Here is a 15,272-nt window from a genome sequence, read left to right on the forward strand (position 1 = left end):
CCGCGGTCACACGCCCGCGTGCAGACGCCTGCGTGCTCCTGCTTTTGAGTCTCGAGGTATGAAACACGAGAGTTGCTGCTGCAGGGAGTTCCAGGCAGGCTCACGTCCAGCCGAGACAAGAGTTTCCTGCAGCAGGTCAGGCCTTGATTCTGAACAATAAGAGGGGACCTGATCGAAAGGCAGGGCTGTGAAAAGGGGCTCAGCAGGGAGCTGCTGAGTACCTGTAAGACAGTATGAATGGCCTGCCCCTGTACCCCGTTTCCTCAGCTATCACATTGCAGCACTGCAAGGTCTGTGCTTCATGTGAGGCCTGATTCAAAATTGCCTTTATTCTAACCTGTCTCGCTGCTCTTTTTAATCCTCTTTCGCCCCTCTTCCCTGCTCAGCACGCCAAGCTTGTGGGTGCCCTGTGTGCCTCTGTTGGCCTGTTGCGTTGATGTGAGGTTTGCAATCACTCGCCCACAGGCAAAGGCCTCGCCACCCACTCAGAACCCACTCGCTCGCCGAAAGATGTTAATTTTGTCTTCAAGATGCTCATGAGAACACGTCCTCCCACTCCCAGCACCGAGGGAGCGGGCGCAGGTGGGGTGAGGGTCAGCCCTGAGTGTGTGGGCAGTGTCGGGGTGAGGGTCAGCGCTGAGGGAGTGGGCACAGTCGGCGTGAGGGTCAGCACTGAGGGAGTGGACACAGTCAGGGTGAGGGTCAGTGCTGAGGGAGTGGGCACAGTCGGGGTGACGGTCAGTGCTGAGGGAGTTGGCACAGTCGGGGTGACGGTCAGTGCCGAGGGAGTGGGTACTGTCAGGGTGATGGTCAGTGCTGAGGGAGTGCGCACAGTCGGGGTGAGGGTCAGTTCTGAGGGAGTGGGTAATGTCAGGGTGAGGGTCAGAGTGAGGGAGTGGCTACTGTCAGGGGGTGAGGGTCAGTGCTGAGGGAGTGGACACAGTCGGGGTGAGGGTCAACACTGAGCGAGTGGACACAGTCAGGGTGAGGGTCAGCCCTGAGGGAGTGGACACAGTCGGGGTGAGGGTCAGCACTGAGCGAGTGGACACAGTCGGGGTGAGAGTCAGCACTGAGGGAGTGGACACAGTCGGGGTGAGGGTCAGCGCTCAGGGAGTGGACACAGTCGGGGTGAGGGTCAGCGCTGAGGGAGTGGACACAGTCGGGGTGAGGGTCACTGCTGAGGGAGTGGACACAGTCGGGGTGAGGGTCAGCGCTGAGGGAGTGGACACAGTCGGGGTGAGGGTCACTGCTGAGGGAGTGGACACAGTTGGGGTGAGGGTCAGTGCCGAGGGAGTGGGCACAGTCGGGGTGAGGGTCAGTGCCGAGGGAGTGGGCACAGTCGGGGTGAGGGTCAGCACTGAGGGAGTGGACACAGTCGGGGTGAGGGTCAGTGCTGAGGGAGTGGGCATAGTCGGGGTGAGGGTCAGCGCTGAGGGAGTGGGCACAGTCGGGGTGAGGGTCACTGCTGAGGGAGTGGACACAGTCGGGGTGAGGGTCAGCTCTGAGGGAGTGGGCACAGTCGGGGTGAGGGTCAGCACTGAGGGAGTGGGCACAGTCGGGGTGAGGGTCAGCACTGAGGGAGTGGGCACTGTCGGAGGGTCAGTGCTGAGGGAGTGGGCACAGTCAGGGGGTGAGGGTCAGACTGAGGGAGTGGATACAGTTGGGGTGAGGTTCAGCACTGAGGGAGTGGGCACGGCCGGGGTGAGGGTCAGCCCTGAGGGAGTGGGCACAGTCGGGGTGAGGGTCAGCACTGAGGGAGTGGACACAGTCAGAGAGAGGGTCAGCAGTGAGGGAGTGGGTACCGTCGTGTGAGGGTCAGCACTGAGGGAGTGGGCACTGTCGGGGTGAGGGTCAGCGCTGAGGGAGTGGGCACTGTCGGGGTGAGGGTCAGCGCTGAGGGAGTGGACACAGTCAGAGAGAGGGTCAGCAGTGAGGGAGTGGGTACCGTCGTGTGAGGGTCAGCACTGAGGGAGTGGGCACTGTCGGGGTGAGGGTCAGCGCTGAGGGAGTGGGCACTGTCGGGGTGAGGGTCAGCGCTGAGGGAGTGGTCACAGTCGGGGTGAGGGTCAGCGCTGAGGGAGTGGGCATAGTCGGGGTGAGGGTCAGCACTGAGGGAGTGGACACAGTTGGGGTGAGTGTCAGCCCTGAGGGAGTGGGCACAGTCGGAGTGAGGGTCAGCCCTGAGGGAGTGGGCACAGTCGTGGTGAGGGTCAGTGCTGAGGGAGTGGGCACAGTCGGGGTGAGGGTCAGCGCTGAGGGAGTGGACACAGTCGGGGTGAGGGTCAGTGCTGAGCGAGTGGGCACAGTCGGGGTGAGGGTCAGCGCTGAGCGAGTGGGCAGAGTCGGGGTGAGGGTCAGCTCTGAGGGAGTGGGCACAGTCGGGGTGAGGGTCAGCCTTGAGGGAGTGGACACAGTCGGGGTGAGGGTCAGCGCTGAGGGAGTGGACACAGTCGGGGTGAGGGACAGCGCTGAGGGAGTGGACACAGTCGGGGTGAGGGTCACTGCTGAGGGAGTGGGCACAGTCGGGGTGAGGGTCAGCGCTGAGGGAGTGGACACAGTCGGGGTGAGGGTCAGCGCTGAGGGAGTGGACACAGTCGGGGTGAGGGTCAGTGCTGAGCGAGTGGGCACAGTCGGGGTGAGGGTCAGTGCTGAGCGAGTGGGCACAGTCGGGGTGAGGGTCAGCGCTGAGGGAGTGGACACAGTCGGGGTGAGGGTCACTGCTGAGGGAGTGGGCACAGTTGGGGTGAGGGTCACTGCTGAGGGAGTGGACACAGTCGGGGTGAGGGTCAGCGCTGAGGGAGTGGACACAGTCGGGGTGAGGGTCACTGCTGAGGGAGTGGGCACAGTCGGGGTGAGGGTCAGCGCTGAGGGAGTGGGCACAGTCGGGGTGAGGGTCAGTGCTGAGCGAGTGGGCACAGTCGGGGTGAGGGTCAGCGCTGAGGGAGTGGACACAGTCGGGGTGAGGGTCAGCCTTGAGGGAGTGGACACAGCCGGGGTGAGGGTCACTGCTGAGGGAGTGGACACAGTCGGGGTGAGGGTCAGTGCTGAGGGAGTGGGCACAGTCGGGGTGAGGGTCATCGCTGAGGGAGTGGGCACAGTCGGGGTGAGGGTCAGCGCTGAGGGAGTGGGCACAGTCGGGGTGAGGGTCAGCGCTGAGGGAGTGGACACAGTCGGGGTGAGGGTCAGCGCTGAGGGAGTGGGCACAGCCAGGGTGAGGGTCAGCTCTGAGCGAGTGGGCACAGTCGGGGTGAGGGTCAGCGCTGAGGGAGTGGGCACAGCCAGGGTGAGGGTCAGCTCTGAGCGAGTGGGCACAGTCGGGGTGAGGGTCAGTGCTGAGGGAGTGGGCACAGTCGGGGTGAGGGTCAGCTCTGAGGGAGTGGGCACAGTCGGGGTGAGGGTCACTGCTGAGGGAGTGGGCACAGTCGGGGTGAGGGTCAGCGCTGAGGGAGTGGGCACAGTCGGGGTGAGGGTCAGCGCTGAGGGAGTGGACACAGTCGGGGTGACGGTCAGCTCTGAGGGAGTGGGCACAGTCGGGGTGAGGGTCAGCACTGAGGGAGTGGACACAGTCGGGGTGAGGGTCAGCGCTGAGGGAGTGGGCACAGTCGGGGTGAGGGTCACTGCTGAGGGATTGGGCACAGTTGGGGTGAGGGTCAGCGCTGAGGGAGTGGACACAGTCGGGGTGCGGGTCAGCGCTGAGGGAGTGGACACAGTCGGGGTGAGGGTCAGCGCTGAGGGAGTGGACACAGTCGGGGTGAGCGTCAGCGCTGAGGGAGCGGGCACAGTCGGGGTGAGGGTCACTGCTGAGGGAGTGGACACAGTCGGGGTGAGCGTCAGCGCTGAGGGAGTGGACACAGTCGGGGTGCGGGTCAGCGCTGAGGGAGTGGACACAGTCGGGGTGCGGGTCAGTGCTGAGGGAGCTTGGCGCGCCTGTTGTTTCCAGCGGGTTTCCCCATGGCAACATCACGGCCAATCAGAGTCCTGTAGCCCACCAATTAGGCCCCCGTTTCCTGCTGTGGTTGAGACTGTGTAAATGTTTGCATTGACCCTGCAGGATGTAAAGCTTTGGGCTTGTTTTTAGCCGGTCGAGGTTTTCTGTACTCCCTCGCAATTTATTTTTCCAGCAGGCTGTGAGGTCCTGAGACAGCAGGGTCACGTTGGCCTGATGAACATTTAATGCCAACGGCTGTGCAAATATGTGATGAGCGGATACCCGACCTGACTTGCCCCCTCCTCAGCTTTGCACCACCCCCCCCAACTTCTCCCTCCTGGACAAATATCTTGTTCCTCACTGACATAGTCTTCCCAGCTGTCACCGTTTTTGCATTTCTGCCAGATCTTGAGTGAGACTTGCTTCCCAAGCAGACCCCTTACCACCCACCCACCCCATGGCAGTATGACCCTGCGGTGTATTGGTGCTGATTAATTGAACTTTCTGCTCTCTCTCTAACTGTGCCTGTCCTGCATCCACTCGATCTGATTTTAATCTCAACTCTACATTCCCTGCAAAGCCCTCCCGCAACAGTATTTGCACCCCCCCGCTCCCCTCAGTTGTCAAGAATCACTCTAGCCTCTGCCTTCAAAATATTTAAAGATTCACTGAGTTTTGAGGAAGAACCTGAGAGGAAAAAAGAATGTTTCCCCACCTCTGTTTTAATTGGATTCCTCCCCCCTCCGCCGACCCATCATTTTTAAAATGACTAGTTTCTGGGCTTTCCCTCAAGTGGGAAGATCATTTTCTGCACCCAACATCCACTTGGTCATATTCCGTCAGGGTCTTTATGGTCCCAATTACTTTACTTCTGATTCCCTTAAACTGCAAGAGCTGTACAGCACAGACCCGTCAGTGCTGACCCAGATATCTGAAATTAATCCAGCTTCATTTGCCAGCATTTGACCCCTATCCCCTTCCTCCTCATGCATCCATCCAGATACCTTTTAAATGTTTGTAATTGTAGCAGCCCCCACAACTTCCTCTGTTCATAGTTCTTTGAAAGTGGAGTTGCGGTTAAACAGGATAGTGAAGAAGGCATGTGGTATGTTCATTGTTATTAGTCAAGGTCAGAAGTCAGACGACACCAGGGTACAGTCCAACAGATGTCTTTGAAAACACAAACTTTCAGACCCTGCTTTGGGCATTAGTGAGAGATGGTTTCAGACACAGAATTTACGAGTAAAACATTAAGCAGCCACAGAACTGATGAGGATGTACTAAACAAACTCAAGATGCTGTTAAATCTTTAATCAGTTTGAAGGTTTTAATTGATTAATACACACATGTAAATCCCTGAATTCCTTTCAAGTCACGGTCCTGAGAGAACTAAAGGTTTTATCTGTGTAAAGAGGAGGTCAGACAGTGCATGTTAGGTGTGAGGTGTTGTTTAGAATCTGTTCGTGTTTTGGTTTGCAGTCAGACTGGCTTTATTTCTAAAGTAGGAGTTTATAAAAAGCCATATTGACTGGCAGTCTATAAATTATGTGCTTTTTGAATAAAACAGAATGTATCTGCAAATGCAAATACACTCCATACATTTGTGTGTGTGTGCGTGTGTGTGTGTGTGTGTGTGTGTGTGTGTGTGTGTGTGTGTGTGTGTGTGTGTGTTGGGGAGGTGTGAGTGGGAGAGAGTGTATGTGGAGGGGTGTTGGGGGGAGAGATGTATTGATCGACGCATTGAGTACAGGAGTTGGGGAGGGTCATGATGCAGGACATTGCTTAGGGCCACTTTGGAATATTGTGTGCAATTCTAGTCTCCCTGCTACAGGGAGGATGTGGTGAAACTTGAAAGGGTTCAGAAAAGATTTAGAAGGATGTTTCTGGGGTTGGAGGGTTTGAGTGACAGGGAGAGGCTGGGGCTGTATTCCCTGGGATGTCGGAGGGTGAGGGGTGACCTTATAGAAGCTTATAACGTCATGATGTGGAGGTGCCGGTGTTGGACTGGGGTGGACAAGGTTAGAAATCACACAACAACAGGTTACAGTCTAACAGGTTTATTTGAAATCACAAGCTTTCGGAGGAGCATAGTCCTTTTGTCAGACGGTGAGAGAAGAGGACACAAAACACAGAATTAATGGGATGAGCGATCAAAAATATCATACAAATGGTGTGAGTGGAGTGTCAGATGGTAAGGTGATCTGAAGTGTCAGATGGTGTGAGTAAAGTGTGAACAGCTGAATAGCGAGAAAATCTGCTTAAATGAGGCAGAGAGATAATTACAGAATTAGGTGATGCTGGAGACAAATCAAATAGTATGAGAGGTGTAATGGTCGGACGGCAAGGGTCTAACCAAAGTATGAAATAACCCAAAACTGTACAAATTAATTAAGATAATAAAGTGTGAAGCTGGATGCACACAGCAGGCCCAGCAGACCCTCTGATGAAGGGTCTAGGTCTCCTTGGAGGCCATTTAAACCCATGTTCGCTTCCCTGGGACACCCTTGGCCAATCGATGTGAAGGAGGTATTTGGAGTTGCAGGGAGACAGGGCAGTGTCACTTATAATCCCCACAGTGTGGAAACAGGCCCTTCGGCCCAACAATTCCCCTGTTACCCACCCCAACCCGCACATCCCTGGGCACTACGGGACAATTTAGCATGGCCAACCCACCCTGACCCGCACATCCCTGGGCACTATGGGACAATTTAGCACGGCCAATCCCACCCTAACCCGCACATCCCTGGGCACTACGGGACAATTTAGCATGGCCAATCCACCCTAACCCGCACATCCCTGGGCACTACGGGACAAGTTAGCACGGCCAATCCACCCTAACCTGCACATCCCTGGGCACTACGGGACAATTTCCCACAGCCAACCCACCCTAACCTGCACATCCCTGGGCACTACGGGACAATTTAGCACGGCCAACCCACCCTAACCTGCACATCCCTGGGCACTACGGGACAATTTAGCACAGCCAACCCACCCTAACCCGCACATCCCTGGGCACTACGGGACAATTTAGCACAGCCAATCCACCCTAACCCGCACATCCCTGGGCACTACGGGGCAATTTAGCATGGCCAATCCACCCTAACCTGCACATCCCTGGGCACTACGGGACAATTTAGCACGGCCAACCCACCCTAACCCACACATCCCTGGGCACTACGGGACAATTTAGCACGGCCAATCCACCCTAACCCGCACATCCCTGGGCACTATGGGACAATTTAGCACGGCCAATACACCCTAACCCGCACATCCATGGGCACTACGGGGCAATTTAGCACGGCCAATCCACCCTAACCTGCACATCCCTGGGCACTACGGGGCAATTTAGCACGGCCAACCCACCCTAACCTGCACATACCTGGGCACTACGGGACAATTTAGCACGGCCAACCCACCCTAACCTGCACATCCCTGGGCACTACGGGACAATTTAGCACAGCCAACCCACCCTAACCCGCACATCCCTGGGCACTACGTGACAATTTAGCACAGCCAATCCACCCTAACCCGCACATCCCTGGGCACTACGGGGCAATTTAGCATGGCCAGTCTACCCTAACCTGCACATCCCTGGGCACTACGGGACAATTTAGCACGGCCAACCCACCCTAACCCACACATCCCTGGGCACTATGGGACAATTTAGCACGGCCAATACACCCTAACCCGCACATCCCTGGGCACTACGGGGCAATTTAGCACGGCCAATCCACCCTAACCTGCACATCCCTGGGCACTACGGGGCAATTTAGCACGGCCAATACACCCTAACCCGCACATCCCTGGGCACTACGGGTCAATTTAGCACGGCTAATCCACCCTAACCCGCACATCTTTGGACTATGGGAGGTAACTGGAGCCCCTGGAGGAAAGCCACACAGACACGGAGGCGGGAGAAAATGTGCGAAATCCACAGAGACAGTTGCCCAAGGGTGGGATTGAACCCTGATCCCTGGCGCTGTGAGGCATCAGCGCTAACCACTGAGCCACTGTGATGTCCCGCTTGCCTTTATGGGTCAGTGCGATGAGTAGAGGGAGCTGGGAGGGCCATGTTGGGGCTGTACAGGACATTGGTTAGGGCCACTTTGGGAATACTGCGTCCAATCCCGGTCTCCCTGCTACAGGAAGGATGTTGTGAAAGGGTCAGGAAAGATTTACAGGGATGTTGGAGGGTTTGAGCTACAGGGAGAGGCTGGGGCTGTTTTCCCCGGAGCGTCGGAGGCTGAGGGGGGGGACCTTATAGAGGTTTATAAACCCATGAGGGGCATGCATGGGGGGGGGGGCGGAATATCTGGTTGGCACTGATGAGGTGCACCGAAGGGTCTGTTTCAGTGCCCTGTAAGTCTATGACCCACCTCTCCATGAAAATGTTGCCCCTTTTAAATCTTTCCCCTCTCACCTTAAACCTACGCCCATCTAGTTGTGGACTCCCCTACCCTGGGGGCAAAAGGACCTTGGTTATTTGTCTTATCCATGCCCCTCACAAACCTCAGGAAGGTCACCCCTCAGCCTCTGACACTCCAGGGAAAGAAGCTGCAGCCTCTTCAAACCCTGTACTCTCGGTAACAAAGTCTGGAGCTGGATGAACACAGCAGGCCAAGCAGCATCTCAGGAGCACAAAAGCTGACGTTTTGGGCATAGATCCTTCATCAGAGAAATTTTTTTTGCCCCCTTTCCAGTTAAATAGCATCTTTCCTACGGCAGGGCGACCAGAATTGTAGGCAGTAGCCCAAAAGTGTCCTATGGATAGCCATAACACGGCTTTGAGAATTTGTTTTGTTATCTGAGAGTGGTGATTGAGGTGTGGACTATCACCGATTTGACGGGCCAGTAGGCCTGGCTAGGCCCTGTGTGCTCCCATTGATGCAGAGTGCTGGAGTTTCGGGGACAGTTTAATCCTAGTACACTCTTCCACTCTTCAATTTGGTCTTGGAAAGTCTTGTCAACTGTTCATGAAGTAATAGAACATTTGGAAAGACATAACCTCATGGTGCAGAGTTAGCGCGGTTTGGTGAGAGGGGAATGGTGTCTGTTTTATTCGACCTTTGAGCAGGTCTCAATTGGAGAGTGGATAGGGGAGAACCAGTAGATGTGATGTACTGGGACGTCCAGGAGGCACTTGACAAGGTACTGCACAGAGGGTGAAGCCATCAGGGTCTGTGGTGCTGGAGGGAAGCATGTTGGTGCAGACAGAGAATTGGCTCATGGGCAGCAGACGACGAGTGGGGATAAGGGGGTTAGGATTCAGGTCGGTGACCCGTGACCTCGAACTATTACAGCGCTCCCTCAGCATCGTGCCTCGAACTATTGCAGCGCTCCCTCTGCATCGCTCCTCGAACTATTACAGCGCTCCCTCAGCATCGTGCCTCGAACTATTGCAGCGCTCCCTCTGCATCGCTCCTCGAACTATTACAGCGCTCCCTCTGCACTGCACCTCGAACTATTGCAGCGTTCCCTCAGCACCGCGCCTCAAACTATTGCAGCGCTCCCTCTGCACGGCACCTCGAACTATTGCAGCGTTCCCTCTGCACTGCACCTCGAACTATTGCAGGGCTCCCTCAGCATCACGCCTCGAACTATTGCAGCGCTCCCTCTGCACTGCACCTCGAACTATTGCAGCGATCCCTCAGCATCGCACCTCGAACTATTGCAGCGATCCCTCAGCACCGCACCTCGAACTATTGCAGCGCTCCCTCAGCATCGTGCCTCGAACTATTGCAGCGCTCCCTCAGCATCGCACCTCGAACTATTGCAGCGATCCCTCAGCACCGCACCTCGAACTATTGCAGCGCTCCCTCAGCATCGTGCCTCGAACTATTGCAGCGCTCCCTCAGCAGCGAACCTCGAACTATTGCAGCGCTCCCTCTGCATCGCGCCTGGAACTATTGCAGCGCTCCCTCAGCATTGCACCTCAAACTATTGCAGCGCTCCCTCAGCATCGCGCCTCGAACTATTGCAGCGCTTCCTCTGCACTGCACCTCGAACTATTGCAGCGCTCCCTCAGCAGCGCACCTCGAACTATTGCAGCGCTCCCTCTGCATCGCGCCTCGAACTATTACAGCGCTCCCTCAGCATCGCACCTCGAACTATTGCAGCGATCCCTCAGCACCGCACCTCGAACTATTGCAGCGCTCCCTCAGCATCGTGCCTCGAACTATTGCAGCGCTCCCTCAGCAGCGAACCTCGAACTATTGCAGCACTCCCTCTGCATCGCGCCTGGAACTATTGCAGCGCTCCCTCAGCATTGCACCTCAAACTATTGCAGCGCTCCCTCAGCATCGCGCCTCGAACTATTGCAGCGCTCCCTCTGCACTGCACCGCGAACTATTACAGCGCTCCCTCAGCATCGCGCCTCGAACTATTGCAGCGCTCCCTCAGCACCGCGCCTCGAACTATTGCAGCGCTCCCTCAGCACCGCACCTCGAACTATTGCAGCGCTTCCTCTGCACTGCACCTCGAACTATTGCAGCGCTCCCTCAGCAGCGCACCTCGAACTATTGCAGCGCTCCCTCTGCATCGCGCCTCGAACTATTGCAGCGTTCCCTCAGCACCGCGCCTCAAACTATTGCAGCGCTCCCTCTGCACTGCACCTCGAACTATTGCAGCGCTCCCTCAGCACCGCAACTCGAACTATTGCAGCGCTCCCTCAGCATCGCACCTCGAACTATTGCAGTGCTCCCTCAGCATCGCGCCTCGAACTATTGCAGCGCTCCCTCAGCATCGCGCCTCGAACTATTGCAGCGCTCCCTCAGCATCACACCTCGAACTATTGCAGCGCTCCCTCAGCATCGCACCTCGAACTATTGCAGCGCTCCCTCAGCATCGCAACTCGAACTATTGCAGCGCTCCCTCAGCATCGCACCTCGAACTATTGCAGCGCTCCCTCAGCATCGCGCCTTGAACTAGTGCAGCGCTCCCTCAGCATCGCACCTCGAACTATTGCAGCGCTCCCTCAGCATCACACCTCGACCTATTGCAGTGCTCCCTCAGCACTGCACCTCGAACTATTGCAGCGCTCCCTCAGCATCGCGCCTCGAACTATTGCAGCGCTCCCTCAGCATCACGCCTCAACCTATTGCAGTGCTCCCTCAGCACTGCACCTCGAACTATTGCAGCGCTCCCTCAGCACCGCACCTCGAACTATTGCAGCGCTCCCTCAGCACCGTACCTCGAACTATTGCAGCGCTCCCTCAGCACCGCACCTCGAACTATTGCAGCGCTCCCTCAGCATCGCACCTCGAACTATTGCAGCGCTCCCTCAGCATCGCGCCTCGAACTATTGCAGCGCTCCCTCAGCATCGCACCTCGAACTATTGCAGCGCTCCCTCTGCACCGCATCTCGAACTATTGCAGTGCTCCCTCAGCCCCGCACCTCGAACTATTGCAGCGCTCCCTCAGCATCGCGCCTCGAACTATTGCAGCGCTCTCTCAGCATCGCGCCTCGAACTATTGCCACGCTCCCTCAGCACTGCACCTCGAACTATTGCAGCGCTCCTTCAGCATTGCGCCTCGAACTATTGCAGCGCTCCCTCAGCATCGCACCTCGAACTATTGCAGCGCTCCCTCTGCACTGCACCTCAAACTGTTGCAGCGCTCCCTCAGCATCGCACCTCGAAGTATTGCAGCGCTCCCTCAGCACCGCACCTCAAACTATTGCAGCGCTCCTTCAGCATCGCAACTCGAACTATTGCAGCGCTCCCTCAGCATCGCACCTCGAACTATTGCAGCGCTCCCTCAGCATCGCGCCTCGAACTTGTGCAGCGCTCCCTCAGCATCGCACCTCGAACTATTGCAGCGCTCCCTCAGCATCACACCTCGACCTATTGCAGCGCTCCCTCAGCACTGCACCTCAAACTATTGAAGCGCTCCCTCAGCACCGCACCTCGAACTATTGCAGCGCTCCCTCAGCACCGTACCTCGAACTATTGCAGCGCTCCCTCAGCACCTCACCTCGAACTATTGCAGCGCTCCCTCAGCATCGCACCTCGAACTATTGCAGCGCTCCCTCAGCATCGCGCCTCGAACTATTGCAGCGCTCCCTCAGTATCGCACCTCGAACTATTGCAGCGCTCCCTCTGCACCGCACCTCGAACTATTGCAGCGCTCCCTCAGCATCGCACCTCGAACTATTGCAGCGCTCCCTCAGCATCGCGCCTCGAACTATTGCAGTGATCCCTCCGCATCACACCTCGAACTATTGCAGCGCTCCCTCAGCATCGCGCCTCGAACTATTGCAGTGCTCCCTCAGCCCCGCACCTTGAACTATTGCAGCGCTCCCTCAGCATCGCACCTCGAACTATTGCAGCGCTCCCTCAGCATCGCGCCTCGAACTATTGCAGTGCTCCCTCAGCATCGCGCCTTGAACTAGTGCGGCGCTCCCTCAGCATCGCACCTCGAACTATTGCAGCGCTCCCTCAGCATCACACCTCGACCTATTGCAGCGCTCCCTCAGCACTGCACCTCAAACTATTGAAGCGCTCCCTCAGCACCGCACCTCGAACTATTGCAGCGCTCCCTCAGCACCGTACCTCGAACTATTGCAGCGCTCCCTCAGCACCTCACCTCGAACTATTGCAGCGCTCCCTCAGCATCGCACCTCGAACTATTGCAGCGCTCCCTCAGCATCGCGCCTCGAACTATTGCAGCGCTCCCTCAGTATCGCACCTCGAACTATTGCAGCGCTCCCTCTGCACCGCACCTCGAACTATTGCAGCGCTCCCTCAGCATCGCACCTCGAACTATTGCAGCGCTCCCTCAGCATCGCGCCTCGAACTATTGCAGTGATCCCTCCGCATCACACCTCGAACTATTGCAGCGCTCCCTCAGCATCGCGCCTCGAACTATTGCAGTGCTCCCTCAGCCCCGCACCTTGAACTATTGCAGCGCTCCCTCAGCATCGCACCTCGAACTATTGCAGTGATCCCTCCGCATCACACCTCGAACTATTGCAGCGGTCGCTCAGCACTGCACCTCGAACTATTGCAGCGCTTCCTCAGCACCGCGCCTCGAACTATTGCAGCGCTCCCTCAGCATCACACCTCGAACTATTGCAGCGCTCCCTCAGCATCGCGCCTCGAACTATTGCAGCGCTCCCTCAGCCCCGCACCTTGAACTATTGCAGCGCTCCCTCAGCATCGCACCTCGAACTATTGCAGTGATCCCTCAGCATTGCACCTCGAACTATTGCAGCGCTCGCTCAGCACTGCACCTCGAACTATTGCAGCGCTTTCTCAGCATCGCGCCTCGAACTATTGCAGCGCTCCCTCAGCATCCCACCTCGAACTATTGCAGCGCTCCCTCAGCATCGCGCCTTGAACTATTGCAGCGCTCCTTCATGATTACTCTCTCGGTATCGGTGCTGAATTTTTATGGCTGGACTGGAGCCTCATGACTTAAGGTCACAGAATTATTTGCGTGCAGAACGAGACCATTTGTCCTATCGTTTCTGTGATCTTTGAGTGGATGCTTTCTTTGTAACCCCACTCCCTCCCTGGGAAGCGAAGGTTTGGGGCCACATATCAATCCCGGACTTAGGAGTCAATCAGAGCCTGGGAGTCTTGCAGCAAGTAACTCCCCTCCCGACTCCTCCCCCCACAAAGCCTCTCCCACCATCGACGAGGCACGAGTATGAGGCAGTACCCCCCTCCTGACCTGCCCTGGATGGGGGCAGCTCTGTCAATACTCAAGAAACTCGACACCGTCCAGGGACAAAGCAGCGTTCCCCCCCCCCCACCTTGGATTGACACCACATCCACTAGCACCTACTCCCTCCGCCAGCGACACTCAGTTGCAGCAGTGTTTACCGTCCACAGCGACTCCCCAAGTCAGCACCTTCCAAACCCGGGATGTCTACCCCCTCGAGGGGGCAAAGGGGCAGCAGATACATTGGAGCATTCTATGGACACAGCGATGGAACGTCCCCGGCCCGACAGAATTTCAAAGAATCATCCCTCTCCCCAAGTGTAGAAATTTCTCCTCATCTCTCTGCTGAATATCCTGAGGGCATTGCCCCTACTTTGAGGTGCCTTGGTCCGTCACTCATTGGCTGTAGATTCCTGGGATCGTGACGACTCGCTTCTGGGTGCCTTAGCTCCGGACGCTTTGGTTCTACGATGCCGGGGTCCTGGGCTCCTTGGATCTAGACACTCCGGTTCTGGATGTCCTGGTCCTAGACTCACTGGCTGTGGACTCTGTGGTTCTAGACACCTTAATTCTAGAGGCCTTCGTTCTGAATGCCTTGGATCTAGACACCTTGACTCTAGACACATAAGTGAGTGCAGGACTTATCCAGATTGTGCCTTTACTTCAGAGGGCGAGGGAGGAGCGGGTTTTTCCAGTGCAGAGTGGTGGGGGCGACTGCGAGATTGAACGACATTGTCAGGAATCAGGGACACTAAAGTTGGAATGGGTGGCCCAGCTGTCTGCAGCCCGGAATGTAACCTGGGGGGAGGATTTGGGCGTGGGGAGGGAGGTCACAGTCGGTTGGGGACGATCCTCGATGAATAAAACGAAGATCCTGGGGTGCGTGGGGGTGGTGTAGGGGGTGTTGTAGCTGTGACAGTGTCTTCTGGTGCGGCCTGCTCTGCCCGTTTAACGCAGTTTGTTACTGACTTAGGTTGGTTTTTGGATGAAGATTTCAGTGTTGTCTGGTCCCTGAGTCCAGTCCGTTAAAAATCAACTGTGCGGGGACATGGAGTACGTGGTAAGCGCAAATTTGTTCTGGTGGCGGTGGGTTGTAGGTGCCTGGTGGTGGTCATGTGACGGATCCCCCCCCCCGAGCAGTGACTGTGACCGATCTCAGAGCGAGTGGCCGACCGGAAACGAGCGCCAGGCTGAGGGATCTACCTCAGAGCAGCGTGTTGCAGAAAGCCGTTGTCACGTCCAGGTGATGTGCCGTGGAACCTTGACATAGCCCCTCGCCCGCCCCTGACTGTCTGCGAAATTCCCAGATCAGGAGGGCGAATGGGCTTTCCTCGCGGCAGGAATGAAACCAGAAGGGTCACTGGATCCAAAACTCTCGCTCCCTCTCTCTCTCCAGAGACCTGCTGAGTTTCTCCAGCAATTTCTGATTTTCGCAGATTTTGTTTTGTTTTACAAGAGGATACAATTAAAGGGGCATGTTATATAAATGTAAGATAACAAGATATAGAGCTGGATAACAGCAGGCCAGGCAGCATCAGAGGAGCAGGGAAGTGTGACATTTCTGAAGAAGGGCCCAGACCCGAAACGTCAGCTTTCCTGCTCCACTGATGCTGCTTGGCCTGCTGTGTTCATCCAGCTCTACACCTTGTTATCTCAGATTCTCCAGCATCACCAGTTCCTA

General features: G+C 56.6%; 1 protein-coding gene across 5 annotated transcripts in view; it reads left to right on the plus strand.

Annotated features, from left to right (window-relative positions):
• The window catches only part of shc1 (SHC (Src homology 2 domain containing) transforming protein 1), a 181,610-nt gene that overhangs the window by 89,678 nt on the left and 76,660 nt on the right, over positions 1-15,272 (plus strand). For 3 of the 5 annotated variants that reach the window (XM_059642998.1, XM_059643000.1, XM_059643001.1), the window contains one exon: positions 14,565-14,651. The exons of the other annotated variants lie outside the window; for them this stretch is intronic. In XM_059642998.1, the coding sequence (XP_059498981.1) occupies positions 14,640-14,651 (12 nt within the window). In that variant the 5' untranslated portion in view covers positions 14,565-14,639. The remainder of the gene's footprint in view (positions 1-14,564; positions 14,652-15,272) is intronic. 5 annotated transcript variants of the gene reach the window in all.

The sequence above is a fragment of the Stegostoma tigrinum genome, chromosome 47 (assembly GCF_030684315.1).
Source record: "Stegostoma tigrinum isolate sSteTig4 chromosome 47, sSteTig4.hap1, whole genome shotgun sequence".
NCBI classification, from domain to species: domain Eukaryota; kingdom Metazoa; phylum Chordata; class Chondrichthyes; order Orectolobiformes; family Stegostomatidae; genus Stegostoma; species Stegostoma tigrinum.